This window comes from Pan paniscus, chromosome 1 (genome assembly GCF_029289425.2).
Source record: "Pan paniscus chromosome 1, NHGRI_mPanPan1-v2.0_pri, whole genome shotgun sequence".
Lineage (NCBI taxonomy): Eukaryota > Metazoa > Chordata > Mammalia > Primates > Hominidae > Pan > Pan paniscus.
This window is the reverse complement of record NC_073249.2, coordinates 175,059,531-175,082,969: the sequence shown is the minus strand read 5'-3', so window position 1 is coordinate 175,082,969 and position 23,439 is coordinate 175,059,531. Positions and strand designations below refer to the sequence as shown.

General features: G+C 41.8%; 2 protein-coding genes across 15 annotated transcripts in view; one reads left to right on the top strand and one right to left on the bottom strand.

The window, feature by feature from the left end:
- OSBPL9 (oxysterol binding protein like 9) overlaps positions 1-9,912 on the top strand; it is a 275,275-nt gene extending 265,363 nt beyond the window's left edge. For all 13 annotated transcript variants that reach the window (XM_063607656.1, XM_057298908.2, XM_063607654.1 and 10 more), the window contains 9 exons: positions 2,687-2,858; positions 4,072-4,156; positions 5,404-5,514; positions 5,753-5,816; positions 5,931-6,071; positions 7,296-7,374; positions 8,011-8,102; positions 8,840-8,975; positions 9,202-9,912. In XM_063607656.1, the coding sequence (XP_063463726.1) occupies positions 2,687-2,858; positions 4,072-4,156; positions 5,404-5,514; positions 5,753-5,816; positions 5,931-6,071; positions 7,296-7,374; positions 8,011-8,102; positions 8,840-8,975; positions 9,202-9,276 (955 nt within the window). In that variant the 3' untranslated portion in view covers positions 9,277-9,912. The remainder of the gene's footprint in view (positions 1-2,686; positions 2,859-4,071; positions 4,157-5,403; positions 5,515-5,752; positions 5,817-5,930; positions 6,072-7,295; positions 7,375-8,010; positions 8,103-8,839; positions 8,976-9,201) is intronic.
- A 406-nt stretch (positions 9,913-10,318) lies between these two features.
- Positions 10,319-23,439, bottom strand: part of NRDC (nardilysin convertase) — a 91,751-nt gene continuing 78,630 nt past the window's right edge. For both annotated transcript variants that reach the window (XM_003829557.5, XM_003829556.5), the window contains 11 exons: positions 22,005-22,132; positions 19,713-19,875; positions 16,298-16,329; positions 15,947-16,085; positions 13,850-13,897; positions 13,519-13,571; positions 13,051-13,134; positions 12,370-12,460; positions 12,003-12,119; positions 11,039-11,128; positions 10,319-10,912 (listed from right to left, as the gene is read on the bottom strand). In XM_003829557.5, the coding sequence (XP_003829605.4) occupies positions 10,715-10,912; positions 11,039-11,128; positions 12,003-12,119; positions 12,370-12,460; positions 13,051-13,134; positions 13,519-13,571; positions 13,850-13,897; positions 15,947-16,085; positions 16,298-16,329; positions 19,713-19,875; positions 22,005-22,132 (1,143 nt within the window). In that variant the 3' untranslated portion in view covers positions 10,319-10,714. The remainder of the gene's footprint in view (positions 10,913-11,038; positions 11,129-12,002; positions 12,120-12,369; positions 12,461-13,050; positions 13,135-13,518; positions 13,572-13,849; positions 13,898-15,946; positions 16,086-16,297; positions 16,330-19,712; positions 19,876-22,004; positions 22,133-23,439) is intronic.

Here is a 23,439-nt window from a genome sequence, read left to right as displayed (position 1 = left end):
AAACTGGTGTATCTGTATAAGTATCAAAGGAGACTTTTAAGACAAGAAATATTATTAGAGACAAATAGGAATATTTTGTAATGATAAAAGCATCTATTTATCAAGAATAAATAATACTCCTAAATATGTATGTACCTAATAACACAGCTTCAAAATACATGCAGCAACAAAAATTGACTAAAAAGAGAAATAGCCAAGTCCACAAATTCATCCGTCAGGGTCTCATGAAGCAAGTAGCCTCTGCCTTCACCACCTCCCCGCCCCCCCAAAAAATCAGGAAGGCTATAGAAGATTTAAACAGCATTATCAAATCAACTTGACCCAATTGGCCTTTCTAAACACTACCCAACAATTGTATAACACAGAGTCTTTTCCAGGTGCATGTGAAATGTTTATCAAGATAGAACATATATAGGGAAGTCTTAATAAATTTAAAATAATTGGAATCATACAGGGTGTATATTCTACACCCATGAATTAAATTAGTAATTGATAACATACAGAAAATCTCCAATTATTTGGCAATTAAGCAATGCACTTACATGGACTTAATCCATGATACTAGAAACCAGAAGCAGTGTTTGCCTCAGAGTAAGTAAGATGTGGCGATTGTTTGGAAAGGGAGATATGAAAACTTTCTGGATTAATGGAAATATTCTGTTTTTTGATTAAGTGATGATTAATTAAATAGATATATGCGTTTGTCAAATCCTCAAGCAAAACACTAAGACCAAGGCACATAGACCAATGGAATAGAATAGAGAACCCAGAAATAAAGCCAAATACAGCCAACTGATCTTTGACAAAGCAAACAAAAACATAAAGTGGGAAAAGGACACCCTTCTCAACAAATGGTGCTGGGATAACTAGCAAGCCACATGTAGAAGAATGAAATTGGATCCACATCACTCACCTTATACAAAAATCAACTCAACATATATCGGAGACTTAAATCTAAGACCTAAAACCATAAAAATTCTAGAAGATAACATTGGAAAAACTTCTGGACATTGGCCTAGGCAAAGACTTTATGACCAATAATCCAAAAGTGAATGCAACAAAGATAAATAGATGGAACTTAGTCAAATTAAAAAGTTTCTGCACAGCAAAAGAAATAACAGAGTAAACAGACAACCCAGAGAGTAGGAGAAAATATTCGCAAACTATGCATCTGGCAAAGGACTAATATCCAGAATCTACAAGGAACTCAAACAGATCAGGAAGAAAACAAAAAACAAATAATCCCATCAAAAAGTGGGCTAAGGACATGAATAGACAATTATCAAAAGAAGATAATGATAATAAAATAAATGGTTGGCCGGGCGCGGTGGCTCACACCTGTAATCCCAGCACTTTGGGAGGCCAAGGCAGGTGGATCACGAGGTCAGGAGAGTGAGACCATCCTGGCTAACACAGTGAAACCCCGTCTCTACTAAAAATACAAAAAAATTAGCTGGGCGTGGTGGCAGGTGCCTGTAGTCCCAGCTACTGGGGAGGCTGAGGCAGGAGAATGGCGTGAACCCGGCAGGTGGAGCTTGCAGTGAGCCAAGATCGCGCCACTGCACTCCAGCCTGGGCAACAGAGCGAGACTCCATCTCAAAAAGAAAAAAAAAAAAAAAGGCCAACAAACATGAAAAAATGCTCAACATCACTAATTATCAGGGAAATGCAAATCAAAACCACAATGCAATAATACCACCTTACTCCTGCAAGAATGGCCATATTCAAAAAAAAAAAAAATAGATGTTGATGTGGATATGGTGAAAAGGGAATACTTTTACACTGCTGGTGGGAATGTAAACTAGTACAACCACTATGGAAAACAGAATAGAGATGCCTTAAAGAACTGAAAGTAGATCCACCATTTGATTCAGCAGTCCCACTCCTGGGTATTTACTCAGAGGAAAAGAAGTCATTATATGAAAAAGACACATGCACACACATGTTTATAGCAGCACAATTTGCAATTGCAAAAATGGAACTAGCCCAAATGCCCATCAATCAACAAGCAAATAAAGAAAATGTGGCATATATATACTGTGGAATGCTACTCAGCCATAAAAAGGAACGAAATAATGGCATTCACAGCAATCTAGATGGAGTTGGAAACCATTATTCTAAGTGAAGAGACTCAGGAATGAGAAACCAAGCTGGTGGCGAGCACCTGTAATCCCAGCTACTCGGGAGGCTGAGGCAGAGAATTGCTTGAACCTGGGAGGTGAGGTTACAGTGAGCCGAGATCACGCCACTGCACTCCAGCCTGGGTGACAGAGCGAGACTCCGTCTCAAAAAAAAAGAATGATACAGTGGACTTTGGGGCTTCAAGGGGAAGGGTGGGAGGGCTGTGAAGGATAAAAGACTACACATTGGATATAGTGTACACTGCTTGGGTGATGGGTGCACCAAAATCTCAGAAATCACCACTGAAGAAGTTATCCATGTAACCAAACACACCACCTGTTCCCCAAAAACCTGTTGAAATTTAAAAAAAAAGAAAAAACCACTAAGACCAATGCATTTAATTATATATATTATACTCAATTTTAAAATGAAACTGTAAGCTAACTCCTGGTCCTAGGTCCTCAGTCCTCTCAGCCTGACTTAGGTGGACCATGCTGGGGGTTGTTGCATCATCTTGTCTTGTACCAGAAAGCAGGACGTTAAATTTTGTCTTTCTCCCTTGCAGCATTAGTGACCAGAAGGATCCCAAGGATCGAATGGTTCAGGTTGTGAAATGGTACCTCTCAGCCTTTCATGCGGGAAGGAAAGGATCAGTTGCCAAAAAGCCATACAATCCCATTTTGGGCGAGATTTTTCAGTGTCATTGGACATTACCAAATGATACTGAAGAGAACACAGTGAGTTCTGCATTGACATTTTAAAATTATCTTAATTGTATACTGATTCAAGATTTTATTTAGGGGCAAATAATAATGATGAAAGCAATGATCAAAAGATGGTCACCACCCATAGAAGAAATTGTTGTTAGAGCAGCATAGTTTGAATGTAGTGAGAAGGAGGAAAAAGAGTAGGATGAGATGAGGATGGGGATGTAGAAATCAGATCTTGCAAGGTCTTGTAGACCATAATTTTATGGCTTTTCAGGATCTCATTTTTGTTTTGAGAAGATCAATAGAATGATTTTGTGAAAAATAAATTGAGAAGGGGCAAATATAGAAGCATGGAGACCATTGTGGAGGTTTTGACATTATTCCAAGAGAGACATGGTGATTCAAGCTTTATTTTGGAGGTAGAACTGATTGATGGATTGGGGGAGGTAAGGGAAAGGAGACATCAGAGATGAATCCTTGCATGTGGACGTAAGCAGTGGCAGTGTCATTTACTGATAAGGAAAAGATTGGATTTGGGGAGGGAAAAATCAAAAGCTAATATAAAATATAAAGTTTTAGAGGTCTGTGAAGCTGTCAAGTAGGGAGATGGAATTTAAGAGTGTGGAGTTTAGGGAGAGGTCTGAGATGGGGATGGGGCTTTCAAAGATTATAGTGTATTTAGATGACATTTTAAAGCTCTAGGATTGGATAAAATTATTTAGGAAGACAGCATAGCTACAGAAGAGTAGGTAACCCAGAACTGGCTCTGAGGCGCCAACAAATTTAGTGGTTGAAGAAAATGACCAGCAGGGGAGACTCAAATGCATGTAAAAAGGCTTTAAGAAGTGAAAAAAACAAAACCATAGCCCACAGCACCTGACACATAATAATCTGTCAGTAAACATGATTCTCCATATATTTCCCTCTCCAAGTGATGCATTACGTATGGTCCATACTGAAGACAGACAAGTATGTGTCTGTTCTTATTCATTTGGCAGACATTGATAAGTGCCTACTCTTGTCAGCCCTGAGTGAGGCACACAATCCTTGCCTTTAAGAATGTCTTAGTCTAGTCAGGGAGACTGACACAAAGCAATTAAAATATTGTAGTTCTACAATAGAAATATATATATAGGGTGCTTGGTGTGTGTAGAGCGAGCAGAGACCCCAATTACCAGATTCTCTGAAATGTCATTTGTGTTTTCTCATCAAAAGAAAATTATGTTATATTTGCTTGCAGGAACTAGTTTCAGAAGGACCAGTTCCCTGGGTTTCCAAAAACAGTGTAACATTTGTGGCTGAGCAGGTTTCCCATCATCCACCCAGTAAGTTACAGAGCTCCTCTGCAACCTCTGCTCTCAAAACTATCCTGTCTAAAGAGGGTCATTAAAAGCGCCATAGCTGAGGTTACTGTCAGTTGTGTGACTAGCTGTGTGTTTCTTATTCCCTGAAGTGGAAACTCAAGTTGATTGGTTCCTCATATCTTTTCCTTTTGTAAGCTCCAGACTCTTAGCTTCACAAATTAAGTGCGTATAAAAAGAAGGGATTTAGGAAACCAACTTTTAATGCTTCCAGAGTCATCTTATGTATAGTAATTTGTGCTGTAGAGACCTCAGCAACTGTGAGACAGTTTATATAAGTGATACGTAGTTTCTACACAGTATATTCCTGGCATACTGCAGATACCAAAACCGAGGATGCTGAAGTCTCTTACATAAAATGGTGTCTTTTATATTCATATAACCTATGCACACCCTCCTGTATACTTGAGTCATCTCTAGATTACTTATAATACCTAATACAATGTAAATGCTATGTAAATAGTTGTTTCACTATTTATTTGTATTATTTTTATTTTGTATTTTTTAATTTTTTCTTTTGAGACAGGGTCTTGCTCTGTCCCCCAAGGTGGAGTGCAGTGGCACAATCATAGCTCACTGCAGCCTCCTGGGCTCACATGATCCTCCCACCTCAGCCTCCCAGTTAGCTGGGACTATGGACATGTGCCACCACACCCAACTCATTTTCTTATTTTTTTTTTTTTAGAGTCAGTGTATCACTATGTTGCCCAGGCTGGTCTCAAATTCCTGGCCCCAAGTGATCCTCCCGTCTTGGCCTCCCAAAGTACTGGGATTGCAGGCGTTAGCCACTGAGCCCAGCCTCTGTATATTTTAGATCCACAGTTGGCTGAATCTGTGGGTACAAAACCCATGGATATGGAGGGTCAACTGTACATACCCTCAACATCTTGTTTGTTTAGTGCAGTATTAAAACTGGAAACACTGGCTGGGCCTAGGTGTACTTGCAGACCAGAACAGATAGCCCTTTTGGTTTTAAGCTTCCTGGGTTGGCCACAGCATCATTTCAGGGATGATCCTGCCCACGTGGCTCTGAATGAATGCTTGCATTGGGGAAAAGGGTATAAAAGGCAGGTAGGTACCTCCTGGCGTAATTGGAGGCTGTTTGAAGGGTAAAGGATTTCCCCATGAAGCCAATTATTTCCCCAGGTTATGTGATTTTGGAGAGGTGGCTGTAGGTATATATAATCTACTAATTGAAAATTTCTATTCAGTTTCAGCCTTTTATGCTGAGTGTTTTAACAAGAAGATACAATTCAATGCTCATATCTGGACCAAATCAAAATTCCTTGGGATGTCAATTGGGGTGCACAACATAGGGCAGGGTAAGTGTGTTGGCATTGGGTGGACTACAATGTTATAGGAGAATTTTATGAAAATGGCTAGACTAGATGTCATTGTTAGCAACTAAGCATTGGTATTGGGGGTGAGAGCAAAGGGTGGGGAACTAGATAGGTTATCCCTAAATTGAATGGAGTATCCTGGAGTAACCATCAGCTTGACAAGAAAGCCTTGTGGCCACTTGGCACTACTCATCAGAGATTCTGTCCCTTCTCTCCACAGGCTGTGTCTCATGTCTAGACTATGATGAACATTATATTCTCACATTCCCCAATGGCTATGGAAGGCAAGTGTGTCCATTTCCTCTGATCAGCAGTAGACTCTGCTGTTCCTTGAGACATGCCCCTTCCCCCTCTTCCTCTTAACTGTCAACCTTACCCAAAAACTTTTGATTTTGCAGGTCTATCCTCACAGTGCCCTGGGTGGAATTAGGAGGAGAATGCAATATTAATTGTTCCAAAACAGGCTATAGTGCAAATATCATCTTCCACACTAAACCCTTCTATGGGGGCAAGAAGCACAGAATTACTGCCGAGATTTTGTAGGTATTTTTTCTGCCTTAGAGCTCTTATGCTTTTCTGAAATAACTGCCTTTTGTCTTGAACTACAGCTTCTGGATTAGGAGTGTGAAAGAATGGTTCTGTCTTTGTAAGCGTGTTTCACATTTTATGTGTCATGTCTTTTGCTGAAGTCCCATATCAGAAGAAGACCTAAAACATATATTCAGAGCAGTCAGAGGTCATTGATAGGTTTCCTTCCTAAAAACCTGACTTGCAATGTTGAACTAAAAGAGGCCTTCCTAGGTTGCCTAGCTAAACCAGATTATGGATCCCTAATTTATTCTTGCCAGATTGAATGATGAGCTGGTCCTTACAGCAGACTTTGTGACCCCTGCAGCACTGCCTCCTGGTCCTCACAGCTATCCCTTTTTCTGTGCCTTTGCTGGGGAAAAACAGTAACCATCACATTTTGCACGCATCTGGCTTGCTTCCACTTGACACTCTTGGGTCACATGCAGATGACTGTGCCAGTCAGTGGAAAGTCTACAGTGATGGCACCATGACTTTCTCTGCCTCTGGAACCCTTAACTGGGGGGAAGGGGACAGTGGGAAAGAAAGTTTCAGGCGTTGATAGCAGCTCTCCTCCCTCTGCCCTGGTCATTTCTCCCTTTTCTGGCCTCTTTCAATCCTGTTTATGCCTTGCCCTTCCTAACCAGGCCTTTGCTGTGTTGCTTATCTTCTCACATTCCATAGTTATGTGTCCAAGTAGAGGTCTGTTACGGCTTTTGCAGAATGGATCCTTGCTCAGGGAAAGTATTCACACCATCTGGCACAGAGGTCCCTTTCAACCTGAGGATGAAAGCCTGCATTATATTCTTAAGCAAAGCCTTCCCTGACCCCCAGTGCCCATGTAAGCTCACCACAGCACTTACCACCTAGAATCTCAATGGTGGTTATGTCTCTCTCCACTAGGCTGTGAACAGCTTGAGGATAGGGAATTTGCCAACTCTGTTATGGTCCTTGCACCCAGAATAGGACGTTCTTGCCCAAACCCACCATTCTTGGGATCTCAAGTTCATAAGTGTCCTGTTGAAGGCCCTCGTTCTTATAGTTAGCCCTGGGGAGTCCAGTTCTGTTAAGATGCTTTCATCAAAAACTTCACAGTTGCTCTTCTGTGCTCTGCTCTGTAGTTGGGCCACACTGAACAGATTGTTTGGTAGAATTTTCAACTTGAGACTAACACAAGTATTTCCTTTTCTGTTCAGTTCTCCAAATGACAAGAAGTCTTTTTGCTCAATTGAAGGGGAATGGAATGGTGTGATGTATGCAAAATATGCAACAGGGGTAAGATCCTCTATTTTGCCACTTGTTTTAGGCTACATTAGATTGTACTCTATCCCTTTTTCTGGCTTCCTTCATTAGTACTTCCTTCATAATGCACTTCCTTCTACAGTATATTAGAGCTGGAACTTTAGGACAGCTCCAATGTATGTCATCTCTTCAGGGCAAGCTTTTTCTTTCCTTCCCCCTTCTCCCAGCAATATAGGTAATTATAATCATTTTTACTTTTCTCTCTGCTCTCAAAACACTTGAGAATAATATATGTAAAACAATGCCTGGCACATAGTAAGAACCCAGTAAATGTTAGGTATGTGGGGTATGTTTATAAAATGAAGCACTAAACTGTGTGTTTCCATACACACACAGTTGAAGATTTTGTATAATAAAATTTACTGACTGCCTGGCACCAGAGATACCAAAATGAGTTAAGATAGACCTTTCCTTCAAGGAACTTGCACTCTGTACTACTGCCCACTCAGTGTTCTTAAACAGAGGAAAGACGTTATGAAATTAACAGGAGGAGCCAGTGAACTGCATTTTGGACCTAGAGAATTTGAAGCGTCAAAAGCACTACAATGCATCTAACATTAGGTTAGGGGTTTATGGGTCTAGTTCCCATCCACCTCTATTGTTTTCTAGGAAAATACAGTCTTTGTAGATACCAAGAAGTTGCCTATAATCAAGAAGAAAGTGAGGAAGTTGGAAGATCAGAACGAGTATGAATCCCGCAGGTAAGCCGACATTGTTAAGTCGAACTATTGCTGCAGTGCTTAAACCTTGCCTAGGCGTAGGCACAGGGCTGGGTTTGAGAGACAGTAGGGCAGAGCATAATAGTATAGACCAAGTTTGAATTCCTGGGTTCGTATGTCAGAACTACCACTTTTACTACCTTTGTGACCATGGATGGCTCAGTCAGCTAACTTCTCTTTACCTTCTTTCCTGAAATGAGAATAAAGGCCTTGAGAGGAAGCCACATCTTAACTAACTTTAAAGCCTCTGTAATTTACTTCTTGACCCTTATTCTCTCCATTCATACTATTTTCTCCATCATATTGTTAAATCCAAGGGAGTTTTTCTGAAATGGAACTTCTCAGTTCCTCTAACACTTACAGGTATATATTAAGGGACACTCAAGCCCTACAGAGGTAAACTGATTGACCCAGAGTTGCACAGTAAGTTAGACATAGAGCCAGAAGTAGAATCCCAGGTCTCAGTTTCCACTATTCTTTTTCTTCTGTTGACCTTATCATACTATCAGGCAGCCCTTATTTCCTTCTTTGACAACTAGCAGTGGAGTCTTCTGAGCCCATATCTCTGTTCCTTACTCCAGTGCCCTGGTGCCAGCATAAGGAGATTTAGTCTGTGACCTACAGCACTTAAAGCCATTTGACTTGTATTATACTATATTCAGGATGGCTGCAGGCTTTCATTCTCAACATTGGCAGCTCCTCTTACCTCTTTGTTTTAGCCTTTGGAAGGATGTCACTTTCAACTTAAAAATCAGAGACATTGATGCAGCAACTGAAGCAAAGCACAGGCTTGAAGAAAGACAAAGAGCAGAAGCCCGAGAAAGGAAGGAGAAGGAAATTCAGTGGGAGACAAGGGTAAGCTTGCCTGCCCCACCCTCCTAAGTGCTGTTCCTCCTAATTTATTTCAGTGAATGTTGAAGAAGTGATGTGCCAAACACTGTTTATAAACAAGATGATCGCTGGTCCCTACTTGAAACTCATTTCAGTCTAATGGCAGGGTGGGGAGCAGATATGAAATAGTAAGTATATTACAGAAGTACAAAGCAAATATGTAACTAAATTTTTCCTCTTTGTCTTACAGTTATTTCATGAAGATGGAGAATGCTGGGTTTATGATGAACCATTACTGAAACGTCTTGGTGCTGCCAAGCATTAGGTTGGAAGATGCAAAGTTTATACCTGATGATCAGGGCAGTAGGCATAATTCAGCAACAAACAATCTTCCTTTGGGAGAAACCTGTTCATTCCCTTCTAATTACAGTGGTTCCTATCTCAGGGATACTGGACTTTCTGACGCAGATCAACAATTAAGGGGAAAAGCTTCCCTTTTCCCTCTGTGGCAGTTACGATTTTGACTTCAGTCCTGAGAAAAACTTCAGGTTTTGAAAATCAGATGATGTCTTCTCCTTTTCCAAACACCACACGTTGAAAGCATTTATAAATCCAAGTCTGAAACTCTGCGCTCTAGTACTGCTATTAAGATATACAACTTGTTTCTTAGTTCATATAATCTCGGGATACATACACACACACACACACACACACACACACATATATACACACACATACATATACACACACATACATATACACACACATACATATATATAAATATACCTGATGCCAGATTTTTTTCATAAATATTCTGCCTACTGTAAATATGGGTTCCTCTGAGTTGTTTTAGAAAATTAGCGCAATGTATTAAAATCAAGTGTTAGGAAATTTCATGGTCTTACCTACAATAACTTTTATTTTGGAATTGAACTATTATTAAATTGTATCTAATCCTGGATTACAGTTTAATTAATTATTCTTAGTGCTTAAGGCTTCATAAAGTAATTTTTCCAACCTTTTTTTAAAAAATGTGCATCTTTTATTATCTTTTATGGTTAAACTTGGAAGCCAATTATTTGGCAACCTTCAATACAAGAGCTAGCTTTTCAAAAAGACACTTGAAATAATGGAGGATCCATTCTTTTCCTCTGTCAGATTGTATGTTCTGTCTTTAGCCCCTGCCAGGCAATTCCCCAGAATCTTCACTTAACTCATATTGCACATGTAGGGCTGCCTACCAACATTTTATCCAAAAATGTTTTATTGCCTTAGAGGGTTTGGGAAGAGTATGTATTTATAGATCCCCACCCCACAGTGAACAAAAATAGATATAGAATAAAATGAATGCCACAGCAGCAGATGGCTCATTCTGAAGGGAAATACAGAACTATCTTTATTTAAAAATACATTAAAAAAAAAAAAACAGGTATTAGTACCTAGCATTTAGTTATTCAATATACTGGTTACATAAGGCCTTTCAAGAAGTAGATTCTCAGTCTGAGAGGACACAGGCCAGGGCTTCTCAAAGTGCTGCTGCAGGCTTTCTGGTCTCGCTTGGCCCATTCTGCTAATTTTCCTTTGCCAGCTCCTACAATAACCCTGGGTTTATTAGTCTCAACAAAGGATAAAAAGAAGTAAATCAAATGCTATGATGCCAGTGCAAAACTTCAATGGAAGCCCTAAGGCAGTAGTATAACTCCATAAAATACAAACAAACACATTTTAAAATACACATTGCTTCAGGCCAACGCGACTGCAGTTTATTTGACTATTTTATGGTAGGGGAGAAGGTTGAGTGTTGTTGTGAAAGCCCTGATATCAGTAATGGGGATGATACAATCTGCCAGCAGAGGAGAGGTTGGCAGGTAGGTCAGCTGCATCACTTCACAAGAAGAATTTGAATCCTCACTAGAAGGGGTACCATCCTCTTCCAGTTCATACTTCCCATATCCAACAACCTGAAAGAGGACAAAGACAAAAGTGAAAAATATGCTGACCAGATTTAGGGGTTTAAGAGTTCTGATGATAACCACCCAAACTCAGTAAATGACAACCCTAGAATGGATGGAGTTAAACATACTCACATGAACGCTGAGCATTTTACTTCCTGGCCCTCTATGGGCCTTGAACCAGTTGACCAGGTCTGATTTTGAGAATGACTTCAGTGCTTCAATCTTACAAGGGAAGGGAAGATAGGAAAGAAATTCAAGAAGAAAGATAGCTCTTAAACCTAACCCCTAGGCAGATGTCCCTGGACCTGCTTAGCATCTGAAGACCTCATTTTATTCTTCCTATTCTCAGGTTACCCCTAACCTTCCAGACCAAAACGATGATGAAGCTCTCTGGCATGCCTTCACATTTTATACCAATCATCTACAATGGCAAGAGAGGTTAGCAGATGCTATAATTACAGCTAAATACCATACACTGAGCCCAACACCCACATCTCCTTAGTGTCACCTCCCAATTACATGGTAGCTGCATACCACGGCTTGAGGAAATCTACCTTGCTTCTATTAAGAAAACTAAAATGTGTTAAGATGAAGCCTCTTACTAAATAACCTCTTTACATCACAGAGCAATGATGTCCTATGGTAATTCACCATATAGGGGCTATGTATTAACCAAAGTCACACTGGAGTACAAGATCCAGATCTTTTTCATAGGTTTTACTACTTTGGAATAGAAGTTGTCAAAAGACTTGCACTTGGAATAATGAACTCCATAAAGACAAAGAGTCCTCAATTTTCTTTAAATGGCAAAACTCTTTTTCTCCACAAAATCTTGTAGACCTCAATATATAGCACAAAAATAGAGCTGCTCTGATTGAAATTGGTGGTGGTGTGGTAAGGATTAGCACCCAGCTCACGTGGCCACCTAAGTGCTAGAGAGGCCAGTCTGAAAACTCAGGAAGTGAGCGAGTAATCAGGCCAAGACTAGTGTTTCGAGTTTCTCTTCCACACAATGCTGGTGTGCACAGACCTGTGATTCCTGTAGAATCAGGAACCTTGACCAGTTTGAGCTGTCTTACTCTGAAAACCATTTTACCTCGTGGGCAAGGCGGTCAAAGAGGTACTGCTGTGTCACCACTTCATTCCAGTTCCTATCCACCTCCTCCCCAAGGTGGGTATCCTCACACTCCTTCAGCTTGATGAGAGCTGTGACCTGTTCCCACCAAAAAGAAAGACGCTTAGGTGAGGCAACATACCACTTCCCACAGAACACACTGGGCCCTGTCCAGCCTGGCTTGTGATGGACATGCCAGTACAAGAGGCACGGATGAAGCTAGGGAGACACTATTGTAAGAGGAAGGTGGGGCTGCAAAGCTCAAAGACTGGCCGGCGAAGCCCTGTTAAGATTTGTATCTGGGGGCTTGTGTGGGCCAAAGGCCAAAAGACCAGGCTGGCACAGTCACCTGGGTGTTGAATGCCTCTTCAGTGAGGTTCTCAATCTTCTCCTCAAAGCTAGAAAGAAACTCTTCTATCTTCTTATCAACAACTTCAGAACTGAAACAAAACATCTTCAATCAGAACTAAAACAAAACATCTTCAATTAAGTCATCAGAAACCCGATCTCAGGCAGAAGGTAAAAGAAGGAATTAAGACTAAGACATATTTCCAGGAAAAAAAGCTAAAGTGTTTTCCCAGGCCTCAGTATTCCACCTGACTTTGAGGACAGAAAGAGAAAGAACCCTCCCCCTCACCCCACCTCCAGCCCAGTTTCCTGGTATCCTCATAATGAAGCAGTCACAACCATGTATGACCATTCCAAAGCTGAAAACTAACAGGTTTCAGCATGCCTGTCAGATGAGGCATCCTTTCCCTTCTTGTCCTCAGGTCTGCCTGAAGAGAAGAAACACTGGCAAGCCCCACACAATGACCACAGGACTTGAATCAAGTCCAAAAGGGCCACTGGAACTATTGATCAGTCCTGGAACAGACCATCTATAACCACCCCCATCTTCCCAGCTTCCACTGACTAAATAGAGCAAACCTGCTTGGTCAGCGTTGCCCAAGGTTTAAGGAAACACATGGAGCCCCTACTCTCCATGCCCATAATAGGTTACACTCATCTATTCACTCACTCACTCACTCACTTGTATTTGGTTGCCTGAGTCCCCACAGTGACAGAAAATCCTAGAATCCCGGATGTGTTCCTACAGGTAGGGTAGACATGGTACCTACAAGCCAGAGAGAAAAGTTATATGAGCTCAGGTGATCATCTGGGCCCTGGCCTTGGAGGCACTAGATAGGAGTGGGAAAAGTTTCTGCCCATCCTTATTGGAACTGGAAGTCCTGAAACAGGACCTAAAAATGTTAAGGTGTCCATACCTCTCCTGAATTGGGGACCACAAACTAGCCTTTTTTCTTATCTTGAAACTTGACCAAACTGAAAACCTGATTACAGTCAAAGATACAAATTCCAAAAGTTTGGATGAGTAAGTATCACCCTATGAGATGGAAGGAAGCTCTAACAGGCTGCTCAGTAAGGATATCTGATGAACAGCCTGCAAAGTAAGCCCTAGGCCCTTATTTGAGCTCAGTGGCCCTGCCAGCAGACTTACCCAAGGGTCTGCTTGGTTCGAAGAAAGTCAAAACAAGGTTCTTCCATGTGCATCTGTAATTCAACATACTGCCCATCAGCCCAACTCCTCCCAGCAGAGAAACCTCCATTTCTCTCCCCAGAGTGTTTCACATACCTCCCAAGTCCAGCCTCCCTTAGTGCCTTTTTCCTAATTGGCCCAGGCTTATACTGGGTGAGAACAGTAAATGACCATCTCACCTTCAAATCACAGATCTCTGACTACCCCATGTCCCTAACCCAGGCAGAAAAGGCCGGGCCTCATATTGGGACAGGGGCTGCTGAAAACCTCAGCATCTCCTTTATGCACTTACCACAAGCAGCTCCATAAGCGTATATTCTCTTAGACTCCTGGTACCTGACTGAAAAGAGAAGGTTGTCAGGCCAACTGAATATCCAGTGGTTTATAGGGCTTTTAAATAATCCAGCTATTCTAGGCAACCACTTAGGTATCACCACCAATCGCTCTCCCCCAAGACAGTTAATCATACTTTGATGTTGTTTACATATCTGCCTTCCCACCAGACTGAAGGTCTATGAGGACAGGAGTCATGCTTGACCATTTGTACTCCCGGCACTAGCACAGAATTGCAGGTGCAAACAAAGGTGAGATTAATAATCCCTGACCTGCCAGATCCTGTCAAAGGACACATTCTAAAATTAAGTACTTGCAACTCAAAGCCGTAAGGAAGACAGCAGGAAATGTTTGGGGATCCTGAAATGTATCTGGATCTATTCCTCAAGAGGAGAGAAAATGAATAGTGCCACACAACAAGAACGGGTGCCACATACAAGGACCAAAACCAGTTGATAAGAAAAATACTTCAGAGAAAGAAGCCACGCTTTGGGACCACATGCTAGCTGCCCAAGACTGGCAAAATAATGCATTCAGAATGAAAGGACAGGAGGCCAATAAACAAGGATGTTGCTAGTGCCTCCCAGAGTCAGGATCTTGCAGGTTCCTCTCACACAGACTCATTTGCTTCCCACTCACCAGAGGAAGAGGCTAATGCCTATGTGCCCTTGCAAGACCTGATTAGTCAGCATTGAGATTTTCTGTTTCCCTCTAAACAGACCACAACAAAACCAATGCTCTCTGAGAAAGGATATGGTTTCCAAAAGGGAACAGTTTGTATTAGAAGCTAGTGCTAAGAGGTGACTGATGGAAAGCATTTCTATAAACATAGTCTTACAATGTGAAATCCTGCCGAAAATGAGTACTCCTGTACCAGGGTTGTAAGCAGTCAAGAGGCACTGAAAATGTAGACTAGGTTAAGAAAGGCTAGGCTGTACCATTTGTGGAGTTTGGGACCTGGTAGTCATAACCTAGAAGAGGCTGCAGGTTGGAATGCTACAGCCACAGAGGCTCCAGAGAGAAGCAGGGCCTCTACGGAAGGACAAAAATATTATCAACCTAGCTCCAAAAGTGCTGTTGCTCCTGAATCAAAGTACTCATTAAGAAGACTAGGACAAGACACAACTTCACTAACAAGAGATGACCGTGACATCGGGCAAGTGAATTTGCTCCTGACAGCCAGACCAGGATAATGTCAGAATAAGGCTGAGGCCCAGGGGCAGAGATACAAGACAAAGAAATGATAATCAGTCCATCCCACCCAAAGCCCAGTCAGGGATCTTCACAAGACCTGACAAAGAAGTGAATTCCTGATGCAGGGAACCCAAGATAACAGCAGCGGCTACAGGAGCCCCAGAATTTGGGGAGTCAGTAATCAGACTAGACAGGCAAGGTTTAAGGAAGATCCCCATGGTTCTAGAAGCGAGTGGGACCAACCACAGGTTAAAGCAGGCTATAGTCTAGAGCTAACTGTGATTACTGCCAAGTGCTTCCTTACTTTAAGCACCACACACCCCAGCAGAATGGTGTGGAAAGAACACAGAATCTGAAGACAAAAGGAATAAATTTGAGACCCAGCTGGTATGACCTCAAGAAGTAAGGGGCTCTGGATCATGGAGTTGTCATCCTAAAACAGAGGTGATAAATCCTTCCTCTCAGGTGCTTTAAACATTTATGACTCTAGTAGTCGTTCTCTTTGCTGTGTCTTAATTGTTTGGCTATGTTTACTTCTGTCTTCTTTTCAAAACTGCCCCTTAACAAATGTCCTTCTGCTACTTGGGAGTTCTATCAGGGGCACATGTAGGGATTTCCACCCACACCTCGGTTTCTGGCCCTCTAGATTAGTACTTAGGTGATTAATGAAGCAATACCTCACTGTGATTGAAAAAGGATCCATTTTACCAACAGGAGCAATTTTTAAATGTAGTTGCTTCAAGAGGACAAATGGCCCCAAGCATGAAACTACAGAAGTAACTATAAAAGGGCCTTGAAGGTCACGGGGTCCCTGATCCCCAGGCACTGGGCCTTCCGCCAGTCTTTAGTACACCCAACTGACCTGGTAGTACACAGTGACTTCAGAGTTGGCATCACCCTTGTTCAGAGCTTTCACTTTGCATAGATGGTGGCCACTGGGCAGCTCTACCACCTGGAACTGCACAGGCATCTCCTGCTCTAGAGGCTTGAAGTTTAGTTTGCTGCAAGAGAATCAGTATGGGTCACTGAGGCACCCAAAAACTATAAGAAGCTAGGCCTTCTAACTTTTCAATTGCCTTGTACACCAGCCTCAAAAAAATCTACTACAAGTAGTATTTCAATTGGGTTTTTAGTAACAATTAACTGAATTGTGGCTCCATGCCCTCTCGCTGGTAAGAACACATAACCCCAAAGAGAAAATTCAAATACTTACTCAACAACATATTTCAGGAAATCCATAGATTCCTAAGAGGCAAAAGAGAATAACTACATTAAGCTCTCTAGACATTCATTTCACCCAGAATCAGCTAATATCAATGTTCCAATTGCTTGGGGAGCCCTGCATAGCTTTAGGAAAGCAGATATAGTTGGTGACCTAAATGCTGGCAAGTTATTCATTGACTGATTCAAGATTGATTGTGGTTGTGGAACACTAAGCAGCTCTTAACTGTTCTGGCTCTCTTGGCAATCTGTTTACCCATAATACAGTTTCCCAACTGGATCAAACTTAATTGTTCAGTGTTGGTTTACCCAACTAGGCTGTGGCCTTTATGACAACATGGACTATGTTTCAGAATCCTGGGCCCATTGACATAGAACCTGGATAAAGCAAAGAAAATAACATTTAATACTGAGTGAATACATCCTCTTCCCTTCTTAAGAATTCTGTTTTCTTATCTATAAAATAAGGGATAAGTGGAGGGATTAGCTCTTCTCTAAAGTGATTTCTACTGGAGGAAATTCATGGTACTAAGGACTCTGTACCAAAAGCCCTTGCCTGGTACTTCAACGGTGCTCGGAAAAACAGGCAGCCTATTTCTTCTCTTCCCTTTGTGGACTGAGACTTAAAATTCTTTTGCTGGCCAAGACAGAAACTAAGGCTGGTTTTGGGGTTGCAGAATGAAGATAGAGAGAAAGGGGAGGATAGCAGCCACAATTTCAAGAGTGGCCATTTATATATTCCAATCAAAGGGCCAGCCCTGAGAAACTGGGAAGGCATGGAGGAGGATGGTTAATAACAAAACAGTTCAGGGAGAGAATCTTGAACAAGCATCTGACTGAGGAAAAGGCCTTAGTCAGGTACAAGGCCCCACAGACATTTCCAACTCAATATGTATCAGAACAAACTCCTCATATGCTCCCACTCTTACTACTGTTCCTGTTCCACCAACCCACTGCTTCAAGAAAGAAATCTGGGCATCATTCTAGACTGCCTTCTCTCTCACTCCCACTGAGTGAATTTCCATCATCTTCTATTTCTTAAGCACTTCTTTAAACAAACAAAAAAAAAACCAGGGTCTTGCTTTATTGCCCAGGCTGGAGGGCAGTGGCATGATCTCAGCTCACTGCAGCCTCCACTTCCTGGGGTCAAGCAATCCTCCCACCTCAGCCCCCAAGTAGCTGAGATTACAGGTGTGCATTGCTACACCCAGCTAATTTTTTTTAATTTTTTTGGAAGTGGTGTCTCACTATGTTGCCCAAGCGGGTCTCAAACTACTGAGCTCAAGCGATTCTGCCACCTTAGCCTCCCAAAGTACTGGGATGACAGGCATAAGCCACCATGTCCAGCCTTAAGCAATTATTTTTCATTTATTTGGCCTAACATCAGGCTTCAATATTTTTCACTCCCAACTCTTTTTTTTTTTTGAGACAGACTCTCACTCTGTCACCCAGGCTGGAGTGCAGTGGCGTGATCTCGGCTCACTGCAACCTCTGCCTCCCAGGCTCAAGTGATTCTTCTGCCTCAGCCTCCCAAGAAGCTGGGATTACAGACGCCCACCACCACAGCTGGCTAAGTTTTGCATTTTTAATAGAGACAGGTTTTCACCATGTTGGCCAGGCTGGTCTTGAATCCCTGGCCTCAAGCAATCCGCCTGCCTCAGCCTCCCAAAGTGCTGGGATTACAGGCGTGGGCCGCCTTGCACAGCCTTCACTCCAGCTTTTTATTTTGATAATATAAAGTTTATAATCTCAACTTTTTTTTTTTTTAGACAAGGAATCTCACTCTGTCGCCCAGGCTGGAGTGCAGTGGCACAATCTCAGTTTAGTGCAACCTCCGCCTCCCGGATTGAAGCAATTCTCCTGCCTCAGCCTCCCAAGTAGCTGGAACTACAGGCACGTGCCACCAAGCCCGGCTAATTTTTGTATTTTTAGTAGAGACGGGGTTTCACCATGTTGGCCAGGTTGGTCTCGATCTCTTGACCTTGTGATCCGCCCACCTCGGCCTCCCAAAGTGCTGGGATTACAGGCGTGAGCCACCACGCCCGGCCAATCTCAACCATTTTTAAAAGTGTGCAGTTCAGGGCCAGGCACGGTGGCTCACACCTGTAATCCCAGCACTTTGGGAGGCCAAGGCGGGCAGATCACGAGGTCAGGAGATCGAGACCATCCTGGCCAACACAGTGAAATCCAGTCTCTGCTAAAACTACAAAAAATTAGCTGTGTGAGGTGGCAGGTGCCTGTAGTCCCAGCTACTTGGGTGGCTGAGGCAGGAGAATGGCGTGAACTGGCGAGGCGGAGGTTGCAGTTGGGCCAAGATCACGCCACTGGACTCCAGCCTGGGTGACAGAGCGAGACTCTGTCTCAGAAAAAAAAGGGGTACAGTTCAATAATGTTAACTATATTCACACTGTTGTGCAGTAGATTAGATTTTCAGAACTTTTTCATCTTGCAAAACCAAAATTCTGTCCCCATAAAATAACTTGTCTCTTCCCTCTTCTCCCCAACTACTGGAAACCACCATTATATTTTCTGCTTCTATGAATTTGACTACTTTAGGTAACTCCTATGAGTGAAATCATATCTATACTTTAAAACAGCTTCACAACTTGTCTCTCTGGATATTTCTTAACCACAAATCTTCTTAAATCCTTTAATGGTTCTCCATTTCTACAGGATAAAGCCCAGCACCTTAGCTTCACAAAGAGGCTTGACATACTAGTTCTGGCTATGTATGTATGTATCTATGTATGTATCCGTATGTATGCACACACATCCCTCACCATTTCCTTTCTCCCATTTTAGCCTCTATACTAAACTGTTCATGGTTTCCACATACAATCTTCAACAAAGGTAACTAACAGTATAGATACGCCAAACCCATTTCACTCAAAATCCTAGTCTATTACCAGCAATCTATTTTTCTCTCTTTCTTTATTTCTTTTCTTTTGAGACAGGGTCTTACTCTGTTGCCCAGGCTGGAATACTGTGGTGCAATCATAGCGTGCTGTAGCCCCAAACTCCTGGGCTCAAATGATCCTTCCATCTCAGCCTCCCAAGTAGCAGAGACTATAGGCATGTGCCACCATGCCTGGCTAATTTTTTATTTTTTGTAGGGATGAATTCTCACTGTGTTGCCTGGACTGGTCTCGAAATCCTGACCTTAAGTAATGCTTCTGCCTTGGCCTCCCAAAATGCTGAAATTACAGGCGTGAGCCATCATTCGCAGCCCAGCAGTCTTCATCTTAAGAAGAAAGCTGCCCAGCATCAGAGGGGTCAGGTTCCCTTCTAAACAGAATATGATAATGCTGGCCTGCCAAAACTACAGCTTCCCCTTTAGGGAAGAACTATTGCAATTCCAGAGTTCACAACTGCATTCAGACCTGGCCTACAGAGCATCTCACACTCACTGTGCTTGTGACATTCCCTTGTACCAGGCCCTCCACAAAGAGCTGGGATTTGAATTCTTTGACGAAGCTCAGCAGAGACTCAAGGGAAAGGCCGTCCATCAAAGCCTGGTACTTGTCAATCATAGACCAACGGGCATATTCCAGGATTAAAAGCCGTACATCTCTGTACAGAGGGCAGAAAAAAAAACACTCAAAGTTTTGTTATCAGAAATGAATCTTCAGAATAAAGAAATGTTTGGTCAAAGTTCTATAAAGGATGTGTTTCTAAAGAGAGACCATTTTTATCACAATGTAAGATGGGAAAACAGTATCAGATCAAAAAAGTACTGAAAATCACATACACAAACTTTTAAACAAATTTACTTAGCAGTACAAAAATGCACTTACCTGTCTCAGTTGCAGGGTGAAATATTTCACATAAAAGTAAAGCTGCCAGATGAGTCAAGTTTACTTAGTTGTACACTGATTTAAAATTATTACTATTTTGGTTTGAAATCTCACTAATATTTCATTAATTACTAGAAGCCACCATTTGGGATATCTATTACTGCAGTGACAATATAATACAGGTAATGGCTCTGGTCCAGAATCAGATTAACTTCATCCCCCATTTCCACAACCCCACCCCAAATAAGCTGTTTGAATTTGACAAATCTACTAACATCTATGATTCAATTTCTTCATTTGTAAAATAGGGGAAGTATTCGTGAGAGGTAACCGTTTTGGATAGAACTGAATTAATGAATTTATATAAAAGTTCTTAGATCTAGCACAAAAATCTTCAACAAACAGGTTTATTATTATTATTTTATAAAGTAAATTTCAGGAGTTGAATTTTAATAAAATAGAAGGTTGTGTTTAATAATGTATTTTTATAAATAAATAAAGTAGTATTCATGAGTTATTGGCAGGGCTATTCACTGTATTAATGGTTGCAGATAACTCTCCTTTTTTTATTATTATACTTTAAATTCTAGGGTACCTGTGCACAATGTGCAGGTTTGTTACATAGGTATACATGTACCATGTTAGTTTTGCTGCACCCATCAACTCGTCATTTACATTAGGTATTTCTCCTAACACTATCCCTCCCCCAGCCCCCCCACCCCCCAACAGGCCCTGGTGTGTGATGTTCCCTCCCTGTGTCCATGTCCTTTCTAACATATATCTAGTTAATAGTTTTTGTAACTTTCTGTGATCAGAATATCAGTTATTACATGACTGACTCCTAACCCCTTCTTTCTAATTCTGGAAACTGATGGGTTCATTACAGCTGTGTCAAAAGCAGAACCTTTACGCTGTTCACTATTTATAGATGCCCAGGGCAAAACTGTCAAGTAGGGGCTAGCCAGTCATGTGCACAAAGGGGTAGGTCTGTTCAGAGGACTTTTCTCTCCCTCCCACAAAGGCTCTACCTGCTAATAGAGGGTACCCCAGAGGGATACTTTTTTCTGATTCACGCAAAAGTATCCTACAGGCTACAATTAGCCCTGGACTAAAGTAGTAAGAACAGGCCCAAGGGGGTTGCCTGTGAGCAGAGGGTTTAAGTATTAGCATACAGACTGTGTAGCTGCCTTTCTGCTCTCTTCTGGAAGCTTGGCTGAATTCTGGATAGTTAAGATTGCTAGATAAGTGACATGTTTAGCAATTTAACTCAGCTACTAATCACCAACATACTAAAATCACCAGTAAATACTTCTTCTGGTTTGTTTTTTGTTTGTTTTTTTATGAGACAGGGTCTATCTCTGTCATGCAGGTTGGTGTGTGGTGGCATGATCATGGTTCACTGCAGCCTCAACCTCCTGGGCTCAAGCAATCCTCCCACCTCAGTCTGCCAAGTAGCTGGGACTACAGGCATGTGCCACCATACCCAGCTAATTTTTTAATTTTTTGTAGAGATGAAGTCTTGCTATATTGCCCAGGCTAGTCTTGAACTTCTAGGCTTGTGATCCTCCCACCTCAGCTTCTCAAAGTGCTGGGATTACAGATATAAGCTACCATGCCCGGCCCAAAACTAGCACTTCTTTAACATTTAGGTATAATGATTGGTGAAAACACCCTTTTTTACTTTTAGTCTCTACAGTAAGCTGCTTTCAGTCCCATTCACAGCTAGCTACATAAGCTGGGTTTAGAAATACCATAACACTATGGACGGGTCTCCTAAACTAGAGCACAATTCAAACATGGATGAAAATTAGCACTGAAACTACAGCCTTAACCCCCACACCTACCCACTAGGGAGACTAATACTTTCAGGTCCTCAAAATATAAGCTCATCTCATTTATACCCACTTGGCCAAAGTCTCGGGCTTGATGAGGATGTTAAAGTAGGTCTTCTTCAACTGCTCAGTTATCATTGTAAAGACAGCTGGTGTGGAATTGAACTCAGCTAAGTAGTCAATAATGAGCTGAAACAGTAGCTAAAAGAAAAAGAAGGAAGCACTTTAAGAAGCATGGAAATCCACTAGGCATTAGGGAGGGAAATGTTTCTCTTTGGTTTTTACCAGGTACCCAGCATGGAACTAGGCATTGTGGGGGGACATAAGAAAATTACTAACAACTCAATTTGTTCGTTTGTTTGTTTGGGTGTTACCTGGAGACAGGATATCACTCTGGTCACCCAGGCTGGAGTGCAGTGGTACTATCAACCGTAATTCATTGTAACCTCGAATGCCTGGGCTCTAGCCATACTCCCGCCTCAGCCTCCTGAGTAGCTGGGACTACAGACAGGGGCCACCATGCCTGGCTAATTTTTTGCTTTTGTACAGACAAGGTCTTCTTATGTTGCCAGGCTGGTCTCAAACTCGTGGCCTCAAGTGATCCTCCTGCCTCAGCCTCCTAGCCTCAAAGAATCTTAAGGGTCCAAAATTCTAAATAATTGTCAAATTTGGAACAATTCTTCCTTTTTTTATCATTTCATGGGTGTTCTCAATAAGATTTGTAGTTTGTCTTTAGATAGATCCTATACTTTTCCTGTTTATTCTTAGCCATTTTATTGGCTTTTTTTCTCAATATTGTAAATAAATGTAAGATTGTTTCCATCCATTTGTTTCTTTCTTTTTTTAAGAGACAGAGCCTTGCTATATCGCACAGGCTAATGACACGATCATAGCTAAGTATCCTCAAACTCAAGTATTTCTCCTGCCTCAAACTCCAGAGCAGTTGGGACCACCGGCACATCCCACTGTGCCTGGCTTCCATTTCTAAGTGGTTACTGGTACTATGGGGGAGAAAAAGCCATTGATTCTGATATACTAGTCTTTTGACCAGCCATATCACACCTAATTTTTTTAATTTTAGTGGTATATGAGGTTTTCTAAGAATACAATCATATCATCTGCAAGGAAAAATATTTTTTCCAAAAAAGTTTTTATTTTTTCATCTTACTCTAATAGCCAGAACCTCTAAAACAATAACAGAATAATAGAGATGATTGTGGATTATTCTTGGCTTGTTGCTGATGTCAGTGTTCATCGTTTTATCAGTTAATGTAATGTCCACTGATAGTTCTTTACTTGAGGCTTTTTGATTTTTTTTTTTTTGAGATGGAGTCTTGCTCTATTGCCCAGGCTGGAATGCAGTGGTGCGATCTCGGCTCACTTCAAGCTCCGCCTCCCAGGGTCACACCATTCTCCTGCCTCAGCCTCCCGAGTAGCTGAGACTACAGGCGCCTGCCACCACGCCTGGCAAATTTTTTGTATCTTTAGTAGAGACGGGGTTTCACTGT